At 38.7% G+C, this 22,834-nt stretch overlaps 2 protein-coding genes and 1 pseudogene across 2 annotated transcripts; 1 reads left to right on the forward strand and 2 right to left on the reverse strand.

Moving 5' to 3' along the window:
* Positions 1-6,901: 6,901 nt before the first annotated feature.
* Positions 6,902-8,579, reverse strand: LOC111020050 (glucan endo-1,3-beta-glucosidase pseudogene; annotated as a pseudogene).
* A 2,281-nt stretch (positions 8,580-10,860) lies between these two features.
* Positions 10,861-11,872, reverse strand: LOC111020049 (mitogen-activated protein kinase kinase kinase 20-like). Its single transcript, XM_022296609.2, has 2 exons — positions 11,869-11,872; positions 10,861-11,732 (listed from the first exon to the last, which is right to left on the reverse strand). Exons 1-2 carry the CDS (start codon positions 11,870-11,872, stop codon positions 10,861-10,863), a joined length of 876 nt encoding a protein of 291 aa, XP_022152301.2.
* A 9,743-nt stretch (positions 11,873-21,615) lies between these two features.
* Positions 21,616-22,834, forward strand: LOC111020078 (10 kDa chaperonin, mitochondrial). Its single transcript, XM_022296641.2, has 3 exons — positions 21,616-21,845; positions 21,951-22,090; positions 22,457-22,834. The coding sequence occupies exons 1-3, from the start codon at positions 21,741-21,743 to the stop codon at positions 22,503-22,505; spliced, it is 294 nt and encodes a 97-aa protein (XP_022152333.1). The 5' UTR covers positions 21,616-21,740; the 3' UTR covers positions 22,506-22,834.

The raw sequence follows: 22,834 nt of genomic DNA on the forward strand, positions 1-22,834 counted from the left end.
GAGAGCTCTTTTCAAAATTAAAATTAATAAAAAATGCAGGATATTTACTTTTATTGGCACTCTATATTACTTTTATCAGTGTTCACGAGTTGAGTTGTGTTTGTGCAACAAAGTATCTAGTCTTGGATGATCAGGTCGGGGTGAGTCATCTGAGCAATCTTGAGCGATCTTGAACGAACCAGAGCAAGTTGTAAGATCTTGTGGTGAGGGAGAACCTGCACAAGGGAGCAAACACTTCGACGCTAAACTCAGTAAGGAGATCGACCATGATATTAAGATCAAGATGGAATAAGATACCTGACAATGGAGTGGAGCTCCCTTGAGTAATCGTCCACTCTGTGTCCTCCACTTGACAGTGTGGTTTCATGCCTTGAGCAGGTTGGGTTGGGTTCAGATACTTTTTAGACCCAACCATGTATTTTGGTTTGGTTACTTCGAGTTATTCAATTCGTTTATTAAAAGTATTATATACAAAAAAAATGTAAATGATAATATATCAAACAATTATTTATATATTGTCTAACATTGAAACAAAATACACAATTCAATATTTATTTATATGGTTAAAAAGTACCCTCCAAAAACTTAAAAAATTATATTTTTCAAAGTCCTTAGAGAATAAATAATTCATAAAAAATTATTAAATGAAATAAAAACTAAATATAAAGATAGATATAAATTTTTATGGTGAGCGAAATAGTTTTAGAATTAAAAATAAATTCATATTGATTCGATTTTCAACTCAAACTTATTTCCTTTAGGGGGATAATATCTTATGTATATAGAAAATTGAAGTTTAGTATTCCTGATTAGTTTTGATGTTTCTTCCCATTAATTAATAAAAATTATAAAAGGGAAAGTCACATCGTGAGCGGTAGGATTCGAACTTGCACAGGCCAAGCCCACATGATTTCTAGTCATGCCCGATAACCACTCCCGCATGCCCACAAGATGTTTAAACTTCAAAATTTATTTTTTATATAAAGCATTATATTATTTATATATATACACATATATAAAAGAATGATGTTTTTTTTTCCATTTTACCAGGAGGATTTTTTTTCTTAGATTTTGAAGTGCTATATGTGACGTATGAAAATATTCAAATCCATTTAATTTTATCCTCATGCCAATTTTATTAGTTTAGACACTTTTTATATGAGACTCCCTTGTCATCCAGTTGATAAGAAACAAGGAAGGTACATTCCATTAACAATTTAAATTATATTCAAGTCGACATATTCTAAATATGATTTAATGATATTAATTTTTAAAGATATTTACTTAAATAACATAAATAAATATGCACGTTTAAATATAGTACAAAGTTGAAGAATTAAAAAAAAAAAGATCTAACTCAAGTTTAAAAATAATGTATAACATGCTAAAGCGAACATAACTCAATGGTAATTGACATATATCTCCAACTAAGAGGTTGTAAGTTCGATGTCCCACCTATGTTGTACTAAAAAAAATAATATATAAGATAATAGGAAAAGTTAACTAACTTATGTTATATTGGAAAAAGAAAATGAAAAGTCTATCAATTTTTAGAAAATATATATCAAACTACCAATCTAAGCATGTGTTGTCTTAGTCTAAAGTTGTACATTCTTTTTCCAGAACGAATATAATTTTTTCTATTTCTAACATATCTTCTATGTGTCGTCTGTTTCGTGGGAATTCAAAATTTCTAGAAGACGGACATCTGAATTTCCACATTTGTTTTGTAGGAATATAGGATACATGGTATCTCATGATATCCGAGTTTCTTAGGATCTCCATGCGAGAGACATCTGAATTGTTTTGGATACCTTATTGAAACAAAAGTTTCTAATATTCACATGTCGAAGGCATACTCTCTTTATATGTTAAGTAAGAAAAATGTATAATTTGTATATAATATTTTAAAGATCGGTATGATGCGTTTATTTAAATAAAATTACTCACTAATATCAGGTATCATCACATAACCTATGGGTATTATCTTATTGTTGCATTCCAAATAAATTAAAATTTTTATCAAACGGGATTTTAGTTTTCAAAACTTGGCTTATGTTTCGCAGAAAGAGTATTTCTAACATTAATTTTAAAAAACATAAAATAAAAAACAAAATTTGTATGAAACATGGCCAAATATTTTAAATTTAACTAAGATTCTAAAAGAAATTCTAAAGTAGATTTATAAAATAAATAAAAGAAGTATTAAATAAGTATGGTACTTTAGGATTTAACTTATATTAAAAAAATTAACTTGTATTAATCAGTAGTGTTGGGGCAAAAATATGACCTACCACGTGGCGAGATCATCTACGTATGACCAAGTTCCTAAGTTTATCTACGGAAGAGTTCTTAAGCTCATCTACCGATGAGCTCCATGGAATTAAATTTCCTCGCAACTAATGAAGTGCTGACATATTGTAAATTATATATTTATTAGTTTTAAATTATATGCCAATTTCTTTTTCTATTTTTATCTAATTTTTTCTCTTTCTTCCTCTTCTTTCCCTCTCTTCCCTCTCCTTTTCCAAACCGTGATCCCTCATTTCCCCGTCCCTTCCTCTCTCTCAGGAGGAGTTTTAGGCATGGCGGCCATCAATCATATTCATCATCGGGAGCTCCAGCGCTGCCAATATAAAACCCACTATGAAATGTGAAGAACAATCAAGGAAATCAATCGAAAATGAGAAGAAATTCAATACCCAGATAGGGGAATTGAGGGAAAAGCAAAATCCCAATGAGAAAACATAATGCAGGGAAATTGAAATGCGAAGAGGCGTTATACCTTGATTCTTTTGCTGTTGGGCTTGATATCGCGGAAGGTGGAATCATGATTTACGATTGCCAATTTGAAAATTCATGAATATATCTTTTACAAAAGTGGAGGCTGTTGGAAATGACAAATATTAAAACCTTTTGTTGTCTCACATCGGAAGAATAATCTTTGGGAAGTTGATTTATAAGCATTGACTCAGTATTAGGCTTATAAACTTGGTGTGAGGCAAGCCAAGACCAAGGCCCACACACGTGCCGTACCGGCACTAAAAAGTTTTGACCTCTTGGAAGGAAATTTAACGAAAAAATATGAGTTACAGAAAAGGAAGTGGCACTCAAAACTACATCTAAAGCATTACTAAATTTGATAACTAAGGTGGATTATTATATACTAAACCTCTAATTTTAAAAGTTGAGGGGGGCTCGAGCCCCCTCGGCCCCTACTCACTACGGAAGATATCCTAAGTCCGTCGAAGAAGAGCTCTTAAGCTCATGGAAGAAGTACCGGTTAAAAGATTCTTTTATATTAATGAAAAAAAAGTCCATTCTCCTTAATTATATGGAAGGACTTTTAATAGTATTTATACGGATACTAGACTTGATAAATATTATAACCACTAACAGATACAACAACTAATTTGATAAAAGAAAAGTAAATATAGCAGGAATTAGTTTAATATCCCCCCGCAAACGAACAACCTAAGGATGCATGAGTTTGGCTTTGAAGAACTCCAGTCTTTCACAGGTAAGCGGTTTAGTCAGCAAATCAGCGAGCTGCTGAGTAGTAGGAACAAACTGCAGTGTAAGATCTTTCTTATCAACCCGCCCTCGAACAAAATAGAAGTCAATTTCAATGTGTTTCGTCCGAATATGAAAGACCTGATTTTTAGCAAGCTGAAGAGCAGAAAGATTGTCACAGTATAGGATAGGCGGGTAAGGGCTGAAGAGACGAAAATCTTTAAGAAGCTGTCTTAGTCAAGAAATTTCAGCCGCAGTGATGGCAAGAGCTCGATATTCAGCCTCCATAGAACTCTAAGAAATAGTGGACTGTTTCTTAGCAGCCCAAGATATAGGATTTGAGCCCAAGAAAACAACAAATCCAGTAGTAGATCGTCTATCGAAAGGGTGTCACCAGCCCAGTCCGAATCAGAAAAGGCTCGAAGCCTAAGAGCTTCATCAATAGAACCACTTTTCTTGAACAAAAGACCGGCATGAAGAAAACCATTTATATAGCGCAATACCCGTTTAGCTGCAATCAAATGAGATGAAAAAGGGGCATGCATATGTTGAGATAACTTCCCAACAGAAAACGTAAGGGGCATGCATATGTTGAGATAACTTCCCAACAGAAAACGTGATATCTGATCGAGTAAATGTGAGATATTGCAAGGCACCAACCATAGCTCGATAAGTATGAGCATTCTCGACAGTACAGGGTGAACCAACATCAGATGAAGCAATAAGTGCAATAGGAGTATGACAAAGTTTGGAAGCAAGCATACCAAACCAAGTAAGCACATCGCGGGCATACTCAGCTTGATTAACAGATATCCCAACAGAAGAATAACTAACTTCAAGTCCAAGAAAATTCCGCAAGACACCCAAGTCAGTCATTTCAAAACGTAAACGAAGCTGGGATATCAACTACTTAATATAAACATGATGACTGCCGGTAATAATAATGTCATCAACATACAAGAGGAGATATGTGATAGAATCATTAAAATGCACACAAAAAGGGATGAATCAGCATGTGAAGCTTCAAAACCAAGGGTTAGTAAATTAGAGGTAAAACATTCAAAACAAGCTCCTAGAGCGACTTTAAAAGCTTGCCCACGTAATGAGGATGAGAAGAACTAACAATCCCTTGAGGTTGTTGCATAAACACTTCCTCTTGAAGTTCACCATGGAGAAAGGCGTTTTTAACATCCAATTGATGGGTTTCTTGGCAACCAGGCTAAAGGTTTCTTCATAATCAATACTACCTCTTGGCAACCAACCTAGCTTTATGTCTCACAACACTTCCATCGGGGTGATGTTTAACACGATACACCCATTTGCAACCGATAGCTATTTTACCCGTTGGGAGAGGAGTAAGAAATCAAGTATTTTGCCGGATTAAAGCATTAAATTCCTCAGCCATGGCATCTCTCCAGACAGACAACTTAGATGCAGTAATAAACGAAGTAGGTTCAACATATGAACTAGGTAGAGAGGTTGCCATGAACACTTTCCTCTTGGAAATACCCGACTTAGCACGAGTCTGCATAGGATGAGTATTATGTGGTATAGTCACTACTGAAGGAGAATTTATCCCAGAAGCTACAAAATCATGAATCAATGGATCTGAAGCAGAGCCCATAGGCATAGCCGGACAAGGTGAAGAAGGTGTATGAATTGGCAATGAGGAATGTAATAAAGGAGAGGTAGAATTTGGATGAATAGGTGTAGTGGAATGGAAATTGGGTTCAATAGGTGAAAGAGATGGAGGATTAGGTGAAGTAGTTGGGATAAGTGGCAGGGTTGGTATGATATTAAATTGGGCTGAATAGGAGACATGGAAGGCAAAATAGGTGGAATGGGAGGCATGATAGGTGAGTGAGGTAAAGGATCATAGGGAAATAAAAGAGAAAGAGGAAGTTGAGACAAGGAAGAGGAAGAAGGAGAATTAGCAGGTGAAGAAGGAAGAGAAAAGGGAAATAGAGACTCATCAAAAACGTCATGGCTAGAGGTATAGAGTCGACCGTTGCTCATGTTGTAGCACAAGTATCCCTTATAATCTAACGAATAGCCTAGGAAGATACATTGTGAAGTTTTGGGTTGTAATTTGTGTGTGGTATATGGTTTTAACAAGGGATAGCAGGCACACCCGAATGTTTTAAGGGTGGAATAATCAGGAGGTCGTTGGAATAGTAACTCAAAAGGAGATTTGTGAGATAGTAAGGGAGAAGGGAGTCGATTGATAATGAAAACAGCTGTAGCAAAGGCAAAAGGCAAAAATTTTAAGGGAAGAGAAGATTTGGACATTAGAGTTAAAGCGACCTCCACAATAGCAGTTCCATTTTATTGAGGAGTGTAGGAGCAAGATTTTTGATGTAGAATACCATTTTCATGCAAAAAAGAACCCAAAGTATGATTGACAAATTCTCCCCCACCATCACTATGAAGAATTTTAATACGAGAAGAGAATCGATTCTCAACAAGAGGCTTAAAACGTTTAAACACAACAGGAACATCAGATTTACGAGTAATAGGAAACAACCAGATATTGGACCAATACTTGGTCAAAAGTGGTTATTCACGTTTTGATAATCTAGGCATCGAATATGGTTGAAGCATAGTGAAGTTGGATCTTTCAAAGTAGTGTGGCTAGCGCATTACCCTAGTAAGCTGGAAATTCTGGGAGTGTGATGCGCCTAACGCATTGTGATCACCAAGGTTCAATTTTTCCTTATAAAATAAACATATTACACAGATTAGTCCTCATTACCTATAACTAAATGCCCAAGTCCTTAATCACAAAACATGCACACTTTTGCTAAGATAGATGCATGATCATATATTTTTCATCATAAATAACTCTCAACTAAGTATGCAAATCTATTCTTTTTAGCCTTTAAATAAGACTTGTTATAATTGATATTTGTTGTTTAAAAAAAATAATTTTATTTTTGCATCAATTTTCATTTTCTAGCAATCTAAGCATGCTACAAAACCACATCATTTCTTTTCTAAGTCTATCTAAACATAGCTGTATATATCATTTGTCGATTAGAGTTTGAATTCCTATCCCATAAGTAGTTGTTCTCAAAGTAGTATGTATATATCATTTGTCGATTAGAGTTTGAATTCCTATCCCATAAGTAGTTGTTCTCAAAGTAGTGGTAATAATAATAATAATAATAATAATAATAATAATAATAATAATAATAAATCATTTCTTTAAAGTCGCAAGTTTGATTTAAATTCCCACGATGGTGTCAACAATTTTAAAAATTTTTAAAATTTACATATAATGGATGCAATTGAAAATTTTAGAGCAACAAATCTAATGAGTTGCAACATTTGAATGCAAGTAACATTTTGACTGAGACATATTTATTTATTTATTATTTTTTTTTCTTCACTAGCAATTCCAAAATGGATAAACTGGCTGCATATTCGGATAAAAAAACCCAAAATTCTGCTCAACTCCAGCTGCCTTAAGATCCTCATTGAACATCTCAAACAAAATCCCATTGTATTTCACATTTGGCCTCCTCGGAGTTCCTGCTCCACTCGCCACATGGTTCATAAAATTTTTGTTATACGTCACTGCATTCTCAACGCTGGTGAATGGCTCATTCCCTTTGGTCGGCCACCCAGTCTCTGAAATCTCTAGTCTGACATTGGCAGCGTCAATCTTCTCTAGTGCCGCATAGAAAGAATCCACCATGGCATCAAACAGATTGTAGTAGTTCAGATTTCCATCCACCACTCCCGGTGTCGTGGAAGTAAAGAGAGCATAATTTAGTGGAATTTGTTGTGGGCTTGATGCATACGCGAAATATGGGTACACGTTCAGCAATAGTGGTGTACCGCTCGAGCCCACCACCTTTGCGATGTCGCTCAGAGGTCCCGCAGCTGCGACAGTGAATACTCCAGCGGATGGAGGGTATGAGACTCCCATGGCGCCCATGTGGACCACCGTGGTTACCTATGGTGAGGGAAATTTATAATTTAAGAATAAAGATAAAATAAATATAAAGAGATTAAATTGAATATAAATTAAAAGCACAAAAATTTAATTGAGTAAAACCCAAATTATATTGACCAATTTTAAAATTATATTTACTAACCTAAAATTAATTAATTCAAATGGTAAAGATTAAACTGAAATTTTTAAAACTACAACTAAATCGAGAAAAAGAAACAAAAAAAAAAAACAAAATTTGCTACACCCTGATTCCCTATTTTCCAATGTGATGTTTCAGAGTTTTTAATATATCCATTTTTTTTATTACATAATATATCCATTTTTTATTAATATAGTAAAAGTGAAACTAATGAAATTACACGCCACACCATAAAAGAAACTTACTGGTGTGTAACTAAGAGACTAAATTAGCTCATTTAAAACTATATCAACTAAATGGCAACTTAAATCGAAATAATAGAAGATCAAATTGAAACTTTTAAAATTACGTAGACTAAATTTATAGTAATATGGTAGTTTAGTGACCAAATTTATAATTTAAACTTTAATTTAAAATATCACCTTGATGTCCTTTTTTATGCCGGCAGTGACGAGCGCTTGCATTATATTTCTAATTGCATTGGCAACAAAAGGTGTAGCTGGGTCAGCAGGGACGACTTCATTGCCAACGGTGATGTATTCGATATTAACATCTGCATAATAAGGAAGCACGTGAGCATTAACCCAAGCATTGGCCGCCATTTGGTCAGTGGCGAAGCTGTGTATATCTTCATTTCTGGTTCCCAACCACAAAGCATTTGGTTTGCCATGCAACGCATCCAAAACACCGTGGTTCGGCTCAAATATCCGCACGATATCGATCCCGCACCGTCCATACAGGTTTATCACATCACTTGGTTGTGGCAGATTGTCGCCGTTAAGTCCATAGTTCACTCCGATGCCGCCCAAACCACCTGCCAACGTAAATTAAGGGTGTTTTTTATTGGTAAGATGAAAATTAAAATGACTAGTGTTGTATTCGAGAAAGCTTCTTACTGATGAGAGGGAGTTGATGGGAAAGAAGAGCGACTGCCACTAAAACTAGTGATGTTGCCGACAGAAAGTCCATGGTAGCTCTATTGAATGCTGGATTTTGAATGATCAGTGTGAAGTAAATTTACATGCAATTTGGGTTGCAGATGAGCAGCAAAAAGTACTGAACTTGCCATTTAGATTATGCATACGTATAGATTTCATTTTAAGTAGTAGATTGCATTGTATGTTGCCGTGTGTTGACTCTTGTGATTATGGATGGAAATAAATTAAGGGTCGATCAACCTCAATTACCGAGCTACGCTCGCTTTGGTAAACTAAGGGTTCCTTTAATAATATTCATTATTTATCATGTTTTTTTTCAATAATAAAAGCATAACGACTTTTTGTAATTGTTCATTGAAAAAGAAGAAAAAACTGAACCATGTTTTTGTAACTAGTGTTTGTTTCTTTATTCTCTAAAATTTTAAAACTTAAACCAAATAGAAGTTCTGTATGAAAATTAAAACTTCAAATTAAATCACATTTTTTATGTTGTAATTTGGAATTTATTATACATTTTATAAGTAAAAATGATACCATAACTATTTTATTCTATGTTTTTTGAAACAACTGAAATTAGAACAAAAAATAAGAAACTTATTTTATTATTGTCAAAACATCTACACAATTTTAGAAATTTTTTCGACAAATCAAAATAAAAAATCAGAACAATTACCAAACACACTATGAGTTTGGAAATAAGAAACAAGAAAAAGGAACATTTTCAAGCCCTAAATGACTAGTTTTATTACTACGTTCATTTGGACATAGTATTTTTCTCTAATTTATTCGATTTATAATTTTTTTTTGAGGAATTATTTTATAATTAAATAAATATTAATATAAAACTTAATTACGTTCTCATAAAATAACTTATTAAAAGCAGTGTAACACAAATAATAACTTAACAAACTTAAATTTACGAAATAGAATATTATAATTTAATTAAAAACTCTAATTTTGTCGAGGGAGCAAAATTCCAACTCCTAATTATCAAAAAAGGGACAATAAACACTAAAATAAACACTCTAATTTTCTTATAAAATTGAACTTAGTGGCAAATCCAATGAATACGCAAGTATTTTAAAATAATTAAAAGAATCCAAATAAGAAGAAAATAACAATAGTTTTAAAAAAATCAAAATAAGGAAAAAATAACAATAGTATGAGAAAAAATTGATTTACCTCTCACTTGATAATTGTTAGACAAATATTAATATTTGACTTCAATAAAATGAAAAATGGGAGACTAATACAGAGAACAAATGGAGCTTCAAGTAGTTAGATGAGAAAAATTGTGGAAAAAGACTTATCTTTATAGGGCAGCGAATTGAAAAGTTATAATTAAAACTCTTTATAATTTGATATTTTGTAATTAATTATAATTAAATGCAAGATCTTCAAAGAAATGACAAAATCTATCATATTCAAGTCTTTTACATTCCATACATTTATCAATTATATGATGTATTTAAATTTTTCTTAGCTACAAGCTCTATATTTACATAAATCTATATATTTGTTTATTAAAAATGGCAGATGAATATTTGGTCTCATTTTTATTATTATTATCAAATAAAAAGGTCGATACCTTCATTTTTCCACTATAATTAAAGTCATTTGGATTTATTTGGATCCAAATATTATATCTGTTTAAATATCATATCTAAATAAAAATAAAAATTTATGAATATAATATTTACTAAAACATAAATCATCAAATAGAATATTATTGGGTTATAAAATAATAAGTTTGACAAAATTAATCTTTTTTTTCAGCACTCACAGAGTGATATGAACCTTAAATATTTAAAAATATTTGCAGTCACTGTTGAAAAAAATGGGAGATTCCGATATTTTTTATATTTTATTATAAAATGTAATAATATTAAATTAAAAAAATTAGTGAGCTACTTTGAGCGAGTAGCATAGAGGTAAAATAGCTCAATTTTATTTAGAAAAAATCTTAAAGAAATAATAAATCAATCTAAATAAATTATCAAGAAAATGATTCTTCAGTTAAGGTCCAGCAAAGTTCACTGTCACATATTACCGAAAAAAAAAATATGTCAATTATGTTGATTGTGATCCAAACTTTGCGATTATACTTTAAATTTAAACAGTATTCGTCACTAATTAATTTAAACGTACAAGTTGTATCCAAAAACTTAAATTTAGTCATTACTTTGATATTGGATATTTAGAAACTTGATTACATGTTTAAACCATGAATATAAAAAAGCACCGTCACCTAAATTTAGAGCATTAAACTCTAGACAATCATCAAAGGTTGAAAATTAAGTTGATAAGGTAAATTAATTTTCTTGTGTAAGATAAGGATGTTGGAGTAACATATGAGCCGTCCATCTTCGTTTAGGGTCATGATCAAAGCAGCTTGCAAGAAAATCTCTTCCTTCTCTAGATAATTCTTCTGGTATATCAGCTGGTAATTCCATCTCATATACGAGCTTTTTAATGAACTGACCACTAGTTTCGCAACTCTCCCATACTTCCTTTCCTGTAATCATTTCAACTAGAATACAACCCAAAGACCAAATATCACATGGAGGGCTAATACTACCAAAAGCAACTGATTCTGGTGACATGTATATGGGCGTTCCTTTAAACTTCGGCTTGGAAGTTGGTGTAACAGTATCTAGTACCACTTCATGATCTTGGTGGACACATCTCTTGGAAAGTCCAAAATCAGCTATCTTTAACTTCATCTTACCATCACTTTGAGGGAATGCAAGAATGTTAGTTGGTTTAAGATCGCCATGCACAAACCCTTTATCATGAATACAAGACAACCCTCTCAATATCATTTTAAGATATTCCTTCACCTCGTTTTCTGGCAACATCTTTTGTTTTTTGATCAAGTTCTCTAAGGTACCTCCAGCAGCGTATTCCAATATCAGATTGTAACAAAGAGAAGACTCTTCGAGGGTTATCTCATCTCCAATACATTGAATAATTTCTGAGCATCCGACAAAGTGTTGTAGAATATCTTTTTCGATGATGAGAGAAGAAGATTTTGTTATGAAAGCGGCTTTGACAGCAACATAGTAAATAGGTCCCATGGTTGGCTTAGCTAAGAACACTTTGCCCTGAGATCCTTCACCCAAAAGCATAACTCGAGTCCAAGTCCCTAATGAAACACAAACGGTGGGACCTAATGGCATCATGTCTGCAAAATGAAACCCCAAAGATCAGAAATAAATTTTCGTTTAACCCAAAAACACACAATAGAACCACTACAAATGGAATATTAAATAAAAAAAAGTAATAAAAATAATAATGGAAACCCAGGAGATAAAGTATACCCATATTCGACCGAGGAAACTGAAAGAAAAGAAGAAGGCAGCTGGCTTGTGGCGGTGGCTGCAGCGGGTGTGGAAGCCGACGGCGGAGTCAGAGTGTAGAGGGAGATCGGAGAAAAGTAAGTATTTAATTTGAGTGTTATTGAAAGGTGAAATAATGGATGTATTTAAAGGAATATGGAGTGTGATTTCTTAGTTCTAATAGGAAAGGGAACTCCTCTTTATTTCAAATTTAAATCCATCTTATTATTGGATCCCTTTTATTTTTTAGATATTGTAATTTGGTTCAAATTCATATTTCTCAATTTTAATCAATTTTTAAATTTCAATTTCAGGTATAATATTTTTCATTTCTCTACGAGTGCCCGATATTGTTTTGATTTTGGCTAAAACCACTATGCTGAACTTCGACCTAAAATTCTATCATATGATTGGTAAGATACAGTCAAACGATACTATCATTTAAAGTCTTCAATTTTCAAATTATGTCTTCTTTCTCCGTATAACATATGAATAATATTATCCATCTGTCTAGTTTATAATGGTGAATGTAAATTTAGAATTTAAGATAATTAATTAAATATTTAAAAGGTGTTTGGTTCCTCGTTTTCAAAATGGGGAGTAGGGTTTGTTAAGACAAACTCATTTTTTTTTCACAGTTTTATAAACCCTAGTTTGCTACAGTAAATACTATTCCACTCCAGATTTGCTACACTAAATACTACAATAATTTATCTCTACTCTCCAAATTGCTACAATGTATATTTTATCTTTATTCTCTCTTCTAAAATACATTAATTTTTTTAATTAGATATATTTCATTAATTATAAATCATGAAATCAATTTAATTAAAATTAATTTCGACAATTTTTCCTCTAGTTTTTTTCAAATGATCCAAGAAAAATCTTTTTTTTTTGTTCTTGGTATCTATTTCTAGCTTTTTTTTTTTCATTTTATATAGTGGTTCATTTTGTTTCTATCATTTTATTTACTTTTTATTATCACTATATCACATTTGTAAAAGACATTATAATTTTGTATAATTATTTATTTTAATTGTATATCAAGTTAATAGTTTTTAAGCAAGTATTATTAATTAAAAGGTTTTAAATTGGTAATAAAATATAATTGTTAAATAAAAATAAGTAAAATTTAATAGAAATGGAGATGATAATTAAATAATCAATTTTTTGAGAATAATTAAGTAATCAAATTTACTTAAGATAAGTAAATAGTAAAAAATTAAATAAATTGTTTGATAAAATTTTCTCTACGATCAAATTTATGTTGAATGAATTTGTATACTCTTGTTTAGATTTGATAAATATTTGAAAAGTATTTTCATAGGTAATTGAATATTTATTTTAAAAATTAATTATTGGAAAAAAATTGAATGGACAAATGTATTAAAAATATTATATATATATATATATATATATATATATATATATATTTTATAACTGAGGAGTCGGCGACCCTTTAGTCTTTGTGCCCCTGGGGTATGCATACTATCCCCAGACCCGTTGCATACGCAATGAGTTATTGCTTTGTGGAGTTGCGTTCCATGTGATTTGAATCCACCTTGGGTGGCTTAAAATAATATTTCCAATACCTCAAGTATATTCCTTAAAATATTATTTCCAAATTGACTTTTGTAAAATAATTTAAATTACATTTAAATTATTTTAATTAGTTTATAAATTATATTTTTTTGAAAGAAAATTAAAACTCAACTAACCGAACACAAGTTTAATAAAATCAGTTTAACAAAATACAAAACGCAAACTTAACAGACTCAGACTTAACACCAACCAAACACACTTAACAAACCCAGACTTAATAAATCATGGCAAAACAATGAACCAAACACCCATAAGTTTTCCACAAAACAATATTGAAGTATGATTTAATAGTACAAAGTTTATGTAACATGTTTGGGGAAAGAATACCCTGGACACGTGGAGGACCCCTATTGGTTCTCCAAGATGACTTATGAGTCATGCCCAGCTCGGACGGCCGAGATCACCACCGTTAGCGTTGATCGATGCCAAGTATGAGGGCCGAGGTGAACCTGGCCAAGGTCCGACCTACCGAGAAGCTCGGTAGGGGCCGATGTGAGCTGCTGTCAGCGGCGTGATTATCGGGTGTAACCGACGGTCCCGAGATTATCGGGTGTAACCGACGGTCCCGAGATTACCGGGTGTAACCGTCGCGAGATTGGCGGGACTACCACTCATAAGTAGAGGACCTCACTCCACGATCAGGTACGATGATTTCTGACCTCGAACAAAACTAAGAGTCCGACCTGTACTGACTTGATCGTCGGAGTGCTCACCTTTTTGTGCAGGTCCGCCCAAGTATTCAGATCGGTCCGGGGGCCGAGTTCGAGCTGTAATCGGAAATACACTGTTGTGCATATCCTTGCATAAACATTTGGCGCCGTCTGTGGGAACGACAATCTAAGTCATCCCAATCCTTTTAAACCAATACGCAAGCGAAAATGGTTCAACCAGCAAACTCGACCAATACGGCGGATCGGAGGACTCTAACCGCCAGCGATGCCCACCAGAGGGAGGTCGGAGCGGCGGTGGTAGAAGGGCAAGGCCACAGCGGCCCGGCAACAGAACCCCTCCGCAGGTCGGCACGAATCACCGCTCATGTTCTACCACCTGCGCACCCGAGGACATCCAAGGCCACCCGTGGCCGAGGTGGGACCTCTAAGAAGGGCGCCCGGGGTCCAGCCCCGGCTCCAGCGAGTGAGGACTTTGATGCACTCCAGAGAGAAATGGAGGCAATGTGCACGCAAATGCGGTCCATGGAGGAAATGTATAACGAAATGATACTAGCCGCAGGCGCAGGGTCCCGATCTGAAAATCGAGTGACGCGCGTTGACATACGGGAGCAAAGGGGTTCCCACCTCGGCCCAGCCGAGGAGGAACATCCCGAGGACAACGAGAGCGAGGGGCACACTCGCCAGAGAGGAGACCTTCGTGAGCACCTCAACAGAAAGAGAGACTCATCCCTCCGAAAAGGACAGTCACCATCCTGCTCACACCGGAGCTCCAACCAGCAGGCTGAATCCTCTCGTAACCCAGTAACTCCTGCAGGAATGATTACCAGGGAGGAGTTCGACCAGCTGAGGGGCCAGCTCGACGCTCAGGTGGAGGCCTTAAAGGCTAAATGTGAGCAGAAAGAAGGTCCACTGAACGATGGCGACTTGGGAGAATCGCCCTTCACCTCGGACGTTTTGGAAGCACCAATCCCTCCGAAGTTCAAAGCTCCTACTGTGAAACCTTATGATGGGTCGAAAGACCCCAAGGATTATGTTGAGGTCTTTGAAGGCCTCATGGACTTCCAAGCGGCATCAGACGCAATCAAATGCCGCGCCTTTCAGATCGCGCTTACTGGCAGCGCGCGATTGTGGTATCGGAGACTGCCAGCCAGGTCGATCTCGACCTACTCTCAGCTGAGAAGGGAGTTCCTCGCCCAGTTCTCTTCTCGGCATTATGACAAAAAGACAGCGACCCATCTCGCCACCATCAGACAGAAGGAGGGTGAGACGCTGCGAGAATATGTCACCAGATTCCAGGAGGAGCAGTTGAAGGTCGCACACTGCTCCGACGACTCGACCATGTGCTATTTTCTCACCGGTCTAGCCGACGAGGCCCTCACGGTGAAACTCGGAGAGGAGGCCCCGGCAACCTTCGCCGAGGTGCTTCAGAAAGCGAAGAAAGTCATCGATGGACAGGAGCTCCTTCGAACCAAAACCGGCCGACCAGAACGAAAAATCGGCCGAGGCAGAAGTGGAAAAGATATAGAAAAGACAGATCCCAAGTCCAAGGACAAGGGATCCTTTTCCAGCGGCCGGGCTGAGTATCGGAGGGCGGAGAACGGACCTACCAGGAGCCGACCTTACGAACGCTTCACCCCGACCACGATTCCAATTTCCGAGATCCTAACGAACATCGAGGAGTCTGGAATGGAAAAACTACTCAAACGTCCTGAGAAGCTTCGGAGAGCCCCGGAGAGACGCAGCAAGGACAAATATTGCCGCTTCGATCGGGAGCACGGCCATAACACGTCGGACTGCTGGGAGTTGAAGCGTCAAATTGAAGATCTAATTCAGGATGGCTACTTCAAGAAATTTGTGGGAAAACCCAGGACCAGCTCGGCAGAAAAAAAGGAAGAGCGGAAGCGTTCAAGGACGCCGCCCCGGCGCACTGACCGACCTGCGGTCATCAATACCATTTTCGGAGGACCAAGCGGGGGTCAGTCCGGACATAAAAGAAAGAAGTTAGCTTGTGCAGCCAGGCGCGAGGTGTGTATCATCAGGGAGCAGAGGCCGACCTGCTCAATCACCTTCGACGGTGCAGACTTGGAGGAGGTTCACCTGCCCCACAATGATGCACTTGTGATCGCTCCCTTGATTGATCATGTGGTGGTCAGGAGGGTGCTGGTAGACGGAGGCGCGTCTGCTAACATCCTATCCTTACCGACCTACCTCGCCCTGGGATGGACGAGGTCGCAATTGAAGAAAAGCCCAACACCGCTGGTTGGGTTCTCCGGAGAATCAGTCGTCCCAGAGGGTTGCATCGACTTGCCGGTCACGCTTGGGCAGGACCAAACTCGGGTCACCCAAATGGCCGAGTTCGTGGTGATTGACGGGAGATCGGCCTATAACGCCATCTTTAGAAGGCCCATCATCCATTCATTTCGGGCCATTCCCTCGACACTTCATCAAGTTTTGAAGTATTCCACCCCCAATGGCGTGGGCACGGTCCGAGGAGAACAGACCGCTTCAAGGGAGTGCTATGCCTCCGCACTCAAAGGTACATCGGTCTGCGCCCTTGAAACTCTCACCAGTAGGGATGGGACGCTCGAGTTCGAGGCCGACCTGCCGAGGAGGGAGTTTGCCGCACCCACTGAGGAGCTCGAGCTTGTTCCTCTGCTTAGTCCCGAGAAGCAAGTGAGCATAGGAACCAAGCTGGGGGCCACCGACAGAGAGGAGCTAATCCACTTCCTCATGTCCAACTCGGATGTCTTTGCGTGGTCCCATGAGGACATGCCTGTCATTGACCCGAAGATTATGACGCATCGCCTCAGCATAGATCCGTCATTCCGACCTGTAAAGCAAAAAAGAAGACCTATAAACAAGGAGCGGAGTGATGTAATTGTTGAGGAAGTTAGCAAACTTTTGAAAGCTAAATACATAAGAGAAATTTCGTATCCCGAGTGGCTCTCCAATGTTGTATTAGTTAAAAAATCTAACGGAAAGTGGAGAATGTGCGTAGATTTTACGAACTTAAATAAGGCATGCCCAAAAGATTGCTTCCCACTGCCGAGGATTGATCAGCTCGTGGACGCCACAGCCGGGCACGAACTACTCACCTTCATGGACGCCTACTTTGGGTACAACCAAATCAAGATGCATGTCCCAGATCAAGGTCATACCGCATTCATAACAGACCAAGGTCTGTACTGTTACAATGTCATGCCCTTCGGTTTAAAGAACGCAGGAGCGACCTACCAGAGAATGGTGAACAAAATGTTCGCCAAGCAGATCGGTCGGAATATGGAAGTGTATGTGGACGACATGCTTGTCAAGAGTAAGCAGTCTAAGTCGCATCTCTCCGATCTGACCGAAGCCTTCGAGGTTCTGAGGACATATCAAATGAAGCTCAACCTAGCTAAATGTGCCTTTGGAGTCTCTTCGGGAAAATTCCTTGGCTTCATGGTGAACAACCGGGGAATCGAGGCCCACCCCGAAAAGATTAAAGCCATGCTCGAGATGGAGGCACCTAAGACGCTGAAACAGCTTCAGTGCCTCAATGGCAGGATTGCGGCCCTGAACCGGTTTGTTTCCAGATCGACAGATAAGTGTCTTCCTTTCTTCAAAGTCCTACGGAGGAAAGGGCCGTTTGAATGGACAACGGAGTGCGAGCAAGCATTTCAGCAGTTGAAAAGCTACCTCGGCTCGGCACCTTTGCTCGCCAAGCCCATACCGGGGGACAAGCTCCAGTTGTACTTGGCAGTGTCTGACAGCGCCGTCAGCTCGGCCCTAATTAGGCAAGAGGAAGCGCGGCAAAACCCGGTCTACTACACAAGCAAGGCTATGACCGAAGCCGAGACCAGATACCCTCAAATGGAAAAGTTGGCTCTTGCTCTAGTCACCTCGGCCCGGCGGCTTAGACCATACTTCCAAGCCCATACTGTGGTAGTGCTCACTAACCTGCCTCTAAAAAACATCTTCCATAAGCCAGAAGCTTCTGGACGCCTGATGAAGTGGGCAATGGAGTTAAGTGAGTACGACATCCAGTTCGAACCCAGAACTGCGTTGAAAGGACAAGCAGTGGCAGATTTTATAACCGAGCTCACACCAGCTTCCGAGCTGAGCGAGTCCGACCTACCGTGGACAGTCTATGTCGACGGATCCTCCAATGAGAAGGGGTGCGGGGCCGGGGTCCTCTTGCTCGGACCAGGAGGCGAGCGATTTGAGTATGCCTTGCAGTTCGGCTTCCGGACTTCTAACAACGAGGCTGAGTATGAAACATTTATTGTCGGCCTGCGGATCGCTAGAGCATTGGGGGCCTCTTGTGTTAAGGTCTTCAGCGACTCCCAGCTGGTTGTGAACCAGATCAAGGAAGAGTACCAAGCCAAAGACTCTCGAATGGAGAGGTATTTGGGTAAGGTTAGATCGTACCTCGCCCAATTTCGAACTTACGAAGTACGCCGGGTTCCCCGAGCAGAAAATTCTAATGCTGACGCCTTAGCCAAGTTAGCATCGGCGTACGAGACCGACCTGGCCAGGTCGGTCCCCGTCGAGATCTTAGATAATCCCTCGATCTCAGAACCAGATCTGATGGAGATCGGCGCTCCAGAGTCCTCATGGATGGACCCGATTGCGGACTTCATTAGGGGCAACTCACCACAAGACCCCAAGGAGCGCAGAAAGTTGGCAAGGCGAGCAGCTCGGTTCGTGGTCCGAGGTGGAGTGTTGTACCGACGCGGCTTTTCCCTGCCTTTATTGAGATGCCTAACCCCTGAAGAGGGCATGTACGTCCTCAGAGAAATCCACAAAGGAGTGTGCGGCAATCACTCAGGCGCCCGGTCGCTGTCAGCCAAAGTGATCCGACAAGGATATTATTGGCCGACCCTCAGCCAGGATGCCAAGAAATTCGTTAGAACTTGCGACAATTGCCAACGCTACGGAACCATAATCCACCAACCTCCCGAGCTGCTCACCCCCATCTCGGCCCCGTGGCCATTCGCGCAGTGGGGGGTGGATATCATTGGTCATTTCCCTTTGGGCAAGGGCCAGACCAAGTTCACTGTGGTTGCTGTGGATTACTTCACAAAGTGGGCCGAGGCCGAGGCGCTCTCCCACATAACGGAATCCAGAGTCACGTCCTTCGTATGGACAAATATCATATGTCGCTTTGGTATACCGCAGGCCATTGTGACGGACAATGGGAGGCAGTTTGACAACGCCAAGTTCAAAGACTTTTGCAGCAAGCTTGGCATAAGTCACCTTAGCTCGTCCCCCGCACATCCGCAAGCAAATGGGCAGGTGGAGGCAGTCAACAAGATCATCAAGCGAGGCATCAAACTTAGACTGGACTCCAAGAAAGGCAGGTGGGCCGAGGAGCTACCAGAGGTTCTATGGTCGTACCGGACCACCTAAAGAGAATCGACAGGTGAGACCCCGTTCTCCCTAGCCTTCGGCTCCGAAGCTGTAGTCCCGGTTGAGATCGGCATGCCATCTGACAGAGTAGAGCATTACGAGCCTACAGCAAATGAGGAAGAGCTGCTCCTCAACCTCGACTTGCTGGAAGAAAGAAGAGCAATGGCCCAGCTACGCCTGGTGGAATATCAGGGCAGAATGGCCAGACACTACAACGCCCGCGTTCGGCCTCGGACCTTCCAAGTCAGACTCTAACCTACGAGCCAAATCCTCATCGGATCCTAAGTTGCTGCTAAAAGAGGACGACATGGCAACTACGTTCGAAAGAGAAAGAGGGAAGAGACCGACCTACCAAGGGTTCGAGCTACCTTCAGATCGAACTCCAAGAATTCAGGGAACGTAAGGTATGACCTGAAGGATTGGGGGTATTTATAGCTCGTCGGAAAAATTTTCCCACCGTACACGTGTAGTCAAACGAGCGGCTAGGATCCTCCCTAAGATCCGAAGCGTCGGAATATTTGAATATTCCGACGATAAATCTACCGGAACGGTTATATTTTCCCACGAATAGGAAATCGCCACGCGTCCAAAGCAAGTCGAATGAACTTCTCTGCCAGGTCGAGATCGGACCAGACAGAGAGGGGGCCAATGTTTGGGGAAAGAATACCCTGGACACGTGGAGGACCCCTATTGGTTCTCCAAGATGAGTTATGAGTCATGCCCAGCTCGGACGGCCGAGATCACCACCGTTAGCGTTGATGGATGCCAAGTATGAGGGCCGAGGTGAACCTGGCCAAGGTCCGACCTACCGAGAAGCTCGGTAGGGGCCGATGTGAGCTGCTGTCAGCGGCGTGATTATCGGGTGTAACCGACGATCCCGAAATTACCGGGTGTAACCGACGGTCCCGAGATTACCGGGTGTAACCGACGGTCCCGAGATTACCGGGTGTAACCGTCGCGAGATTGGCGGGACTACCACCCATAAGTAGAGGACCTCACTCCACGATCAGGTACGATGATTTCTGACCTCGAACAAAACTAAGAGTCCGATCTGTACTGACTTGATCGTCGGAGTGCTCACCTTTTTGTGCAGGTCCGCCCAAGTATTCAGATCGGTCCGGGGGCCGAGTTCGAGCTGTAATCGGAAATACACTGTTGTGCATATCCTTGCATAAACATAACATATATCGAAGATATACTCCTTGTAAGTAACTTCATATAAAACAATATAATTGAAATATTATTTCTAAGTGTATATGATGCATTTACCCAATATATACTTACTAGAAATGTAGTATATGCAGCATATACAGATTTATTATCTGCAAATCCATACAATAAAGGTCTAGATTCGACTAAAAACTAGAGTTTCTTTTTTTATGTATTCATTGCAACGTCTTTAGAGGCCGATTTGGGTTTTGGTACAAAAGATACCAATTGTAGCTGTAGTTAGTGGGTTTTCAATCTCCCTTACCTTATTGGTTTTAAAAATGTGTTATGTTGCTCCTAGGGTTTCATCATATCAGAAAATGGATGAGTTATTCGAAAACTAGAAATAGCGGTTAAAATAGTGAAATAAAGTCATCAAAATGATTGAGAACATAAACTGTCGACCATTGCGTGAAGGTTGTGAACTTTTAGTGAAAAATAGAAATAAAATACGCTGAGTAGTTCGGAGAATTTTGGTAATTAAAATCCAAAGTAACAAGAATAATGAAATTTAAAACTTTTTATATTTGTTGAATAATTTATTAAAATATATACATTTAATAGTAAATAAAATTATTACGTTAAATGGTAATTAATTCATTTAGAAAAAATATATTTTAAAAATGTATAATAAATGTCATAAAATAGTATTCATTGAGGATAATTTGGGACAAAAATTCTTAGGTCAAATCTCAAAATCTATATTTATAAATATTAACAAAAATGGACAATTTATCAAAAAAAAAACAAGGACATGTCAATGGGCCTTTAAGAAAACTACCAAATTGGCCCAATGGGCCGCTAATGCACTATAGGGAAGGTCTAAAACCCTAGAACATCAAAACTCTTAAAACCCTAATGTCCCAGAACCTTCTACGCCCACCCAGAACCCGACACCAATTTGTTCTTCCCCAAACTCGCACTGAAGTCAAAACCCTAATTCTTCGACCACAGACGTTGCGCTATCAATTGACGCAGACACCTATGGCGAAGCGCTTAATTCCATTACTCAATCGTGTCTTGATCGAGAAAATCGTGCCTCCTTCCAAAACCACCGCCGGCATTCTTCTCCCCGAGAGCTCCACCAAGGTATTCGCATTTACCACTTTCTCTCTCTCTCTAATTCCATTTCCATTTCTTTGCTTCGATTTCATTTGCGGTTGTGATTGATCGGTGTTTGCTTCGATCCGATAGTTGAACTCCGGCAAGGTGGTTGCGGTGGGTCCTGGTGCACGAGATAGAAGCGGGAATCTGGTTCCGGTCTCTGTGAAAGAAGGTGACACCGTTCTTTTGCCTGATTACGGAGGCACGCCGGTTAAGCTTGGGGAGAAAGAGTATGCTCCTAACAATTTTAGCTTCGTTTTCTTCTGTGTTACCAGATATAATTGTCTCTTATCTGATTTCATTTCTTATGCTTGTTTTATTTTCATCTTTGGTTCATTACTTTATTAATAGGTGTTGATATGAATGAGTGTTTGAGGTCACATTTTGCAATTCTAGATGGATTTAAACTATTGTTAACTACACATTTAAAACAAATTTTGAGAGATTAAAACCGGAACTAAAACAAAGTTAAGGAATTAAAATAAAATATGTGATAATTTAAAGACGAAAAAAGACAGATGGGGTAGTTTTAGGACTACAATAGGATTTAAATCTCATGTTTTTGTTTGGTTTTCTTTGGTGTGATTTCTCTGCAGATTCCATTTGTTTAGAGACGAAGACATTTTGGGAACTCTGCATGATTGATTGGTCTAATTCAACGGTGATCTGATCGTGCTTTTGCAAGAGCTCATTCTGGTTCTTTGAGTTGGTTGATGCTTCATGCTTTAGCTTCTTACTGCATATGCAAGAATGAAGAATGTCGTCAATTTATGGTTAGTTTCCATTTAGTTAAATCTTAATGGAACCAATTTTCAGTTTCTCTTTGCCACTTCTGTTGCCATTGTTAATCTTCATTCAGCATCTTTCTTGATATTGTGACAAGAAATGGAGAACTATAGCTTAGTGCTATTTTGTATGACTTTTGGGGAAAGCCAAATGACCTTGCACTACAGAAAATAAGACATGGTTAGATA

This window comes from Momordica charantia (assembly GCF_013281855.1).
Source record: "Momordica charantia cultivar OHB3-1 chromosome 4 unlocalized genomic scaffold, Mcharantia_2.0 BLBB01000004.1, whole genome shotgun sequence".
NCBI lineage: Eukaryota > Viridiplantae > Streptophyta > Magnoliopsida > Cucurbitales > Cucurbitaceae > Momordica > Momordica charantia.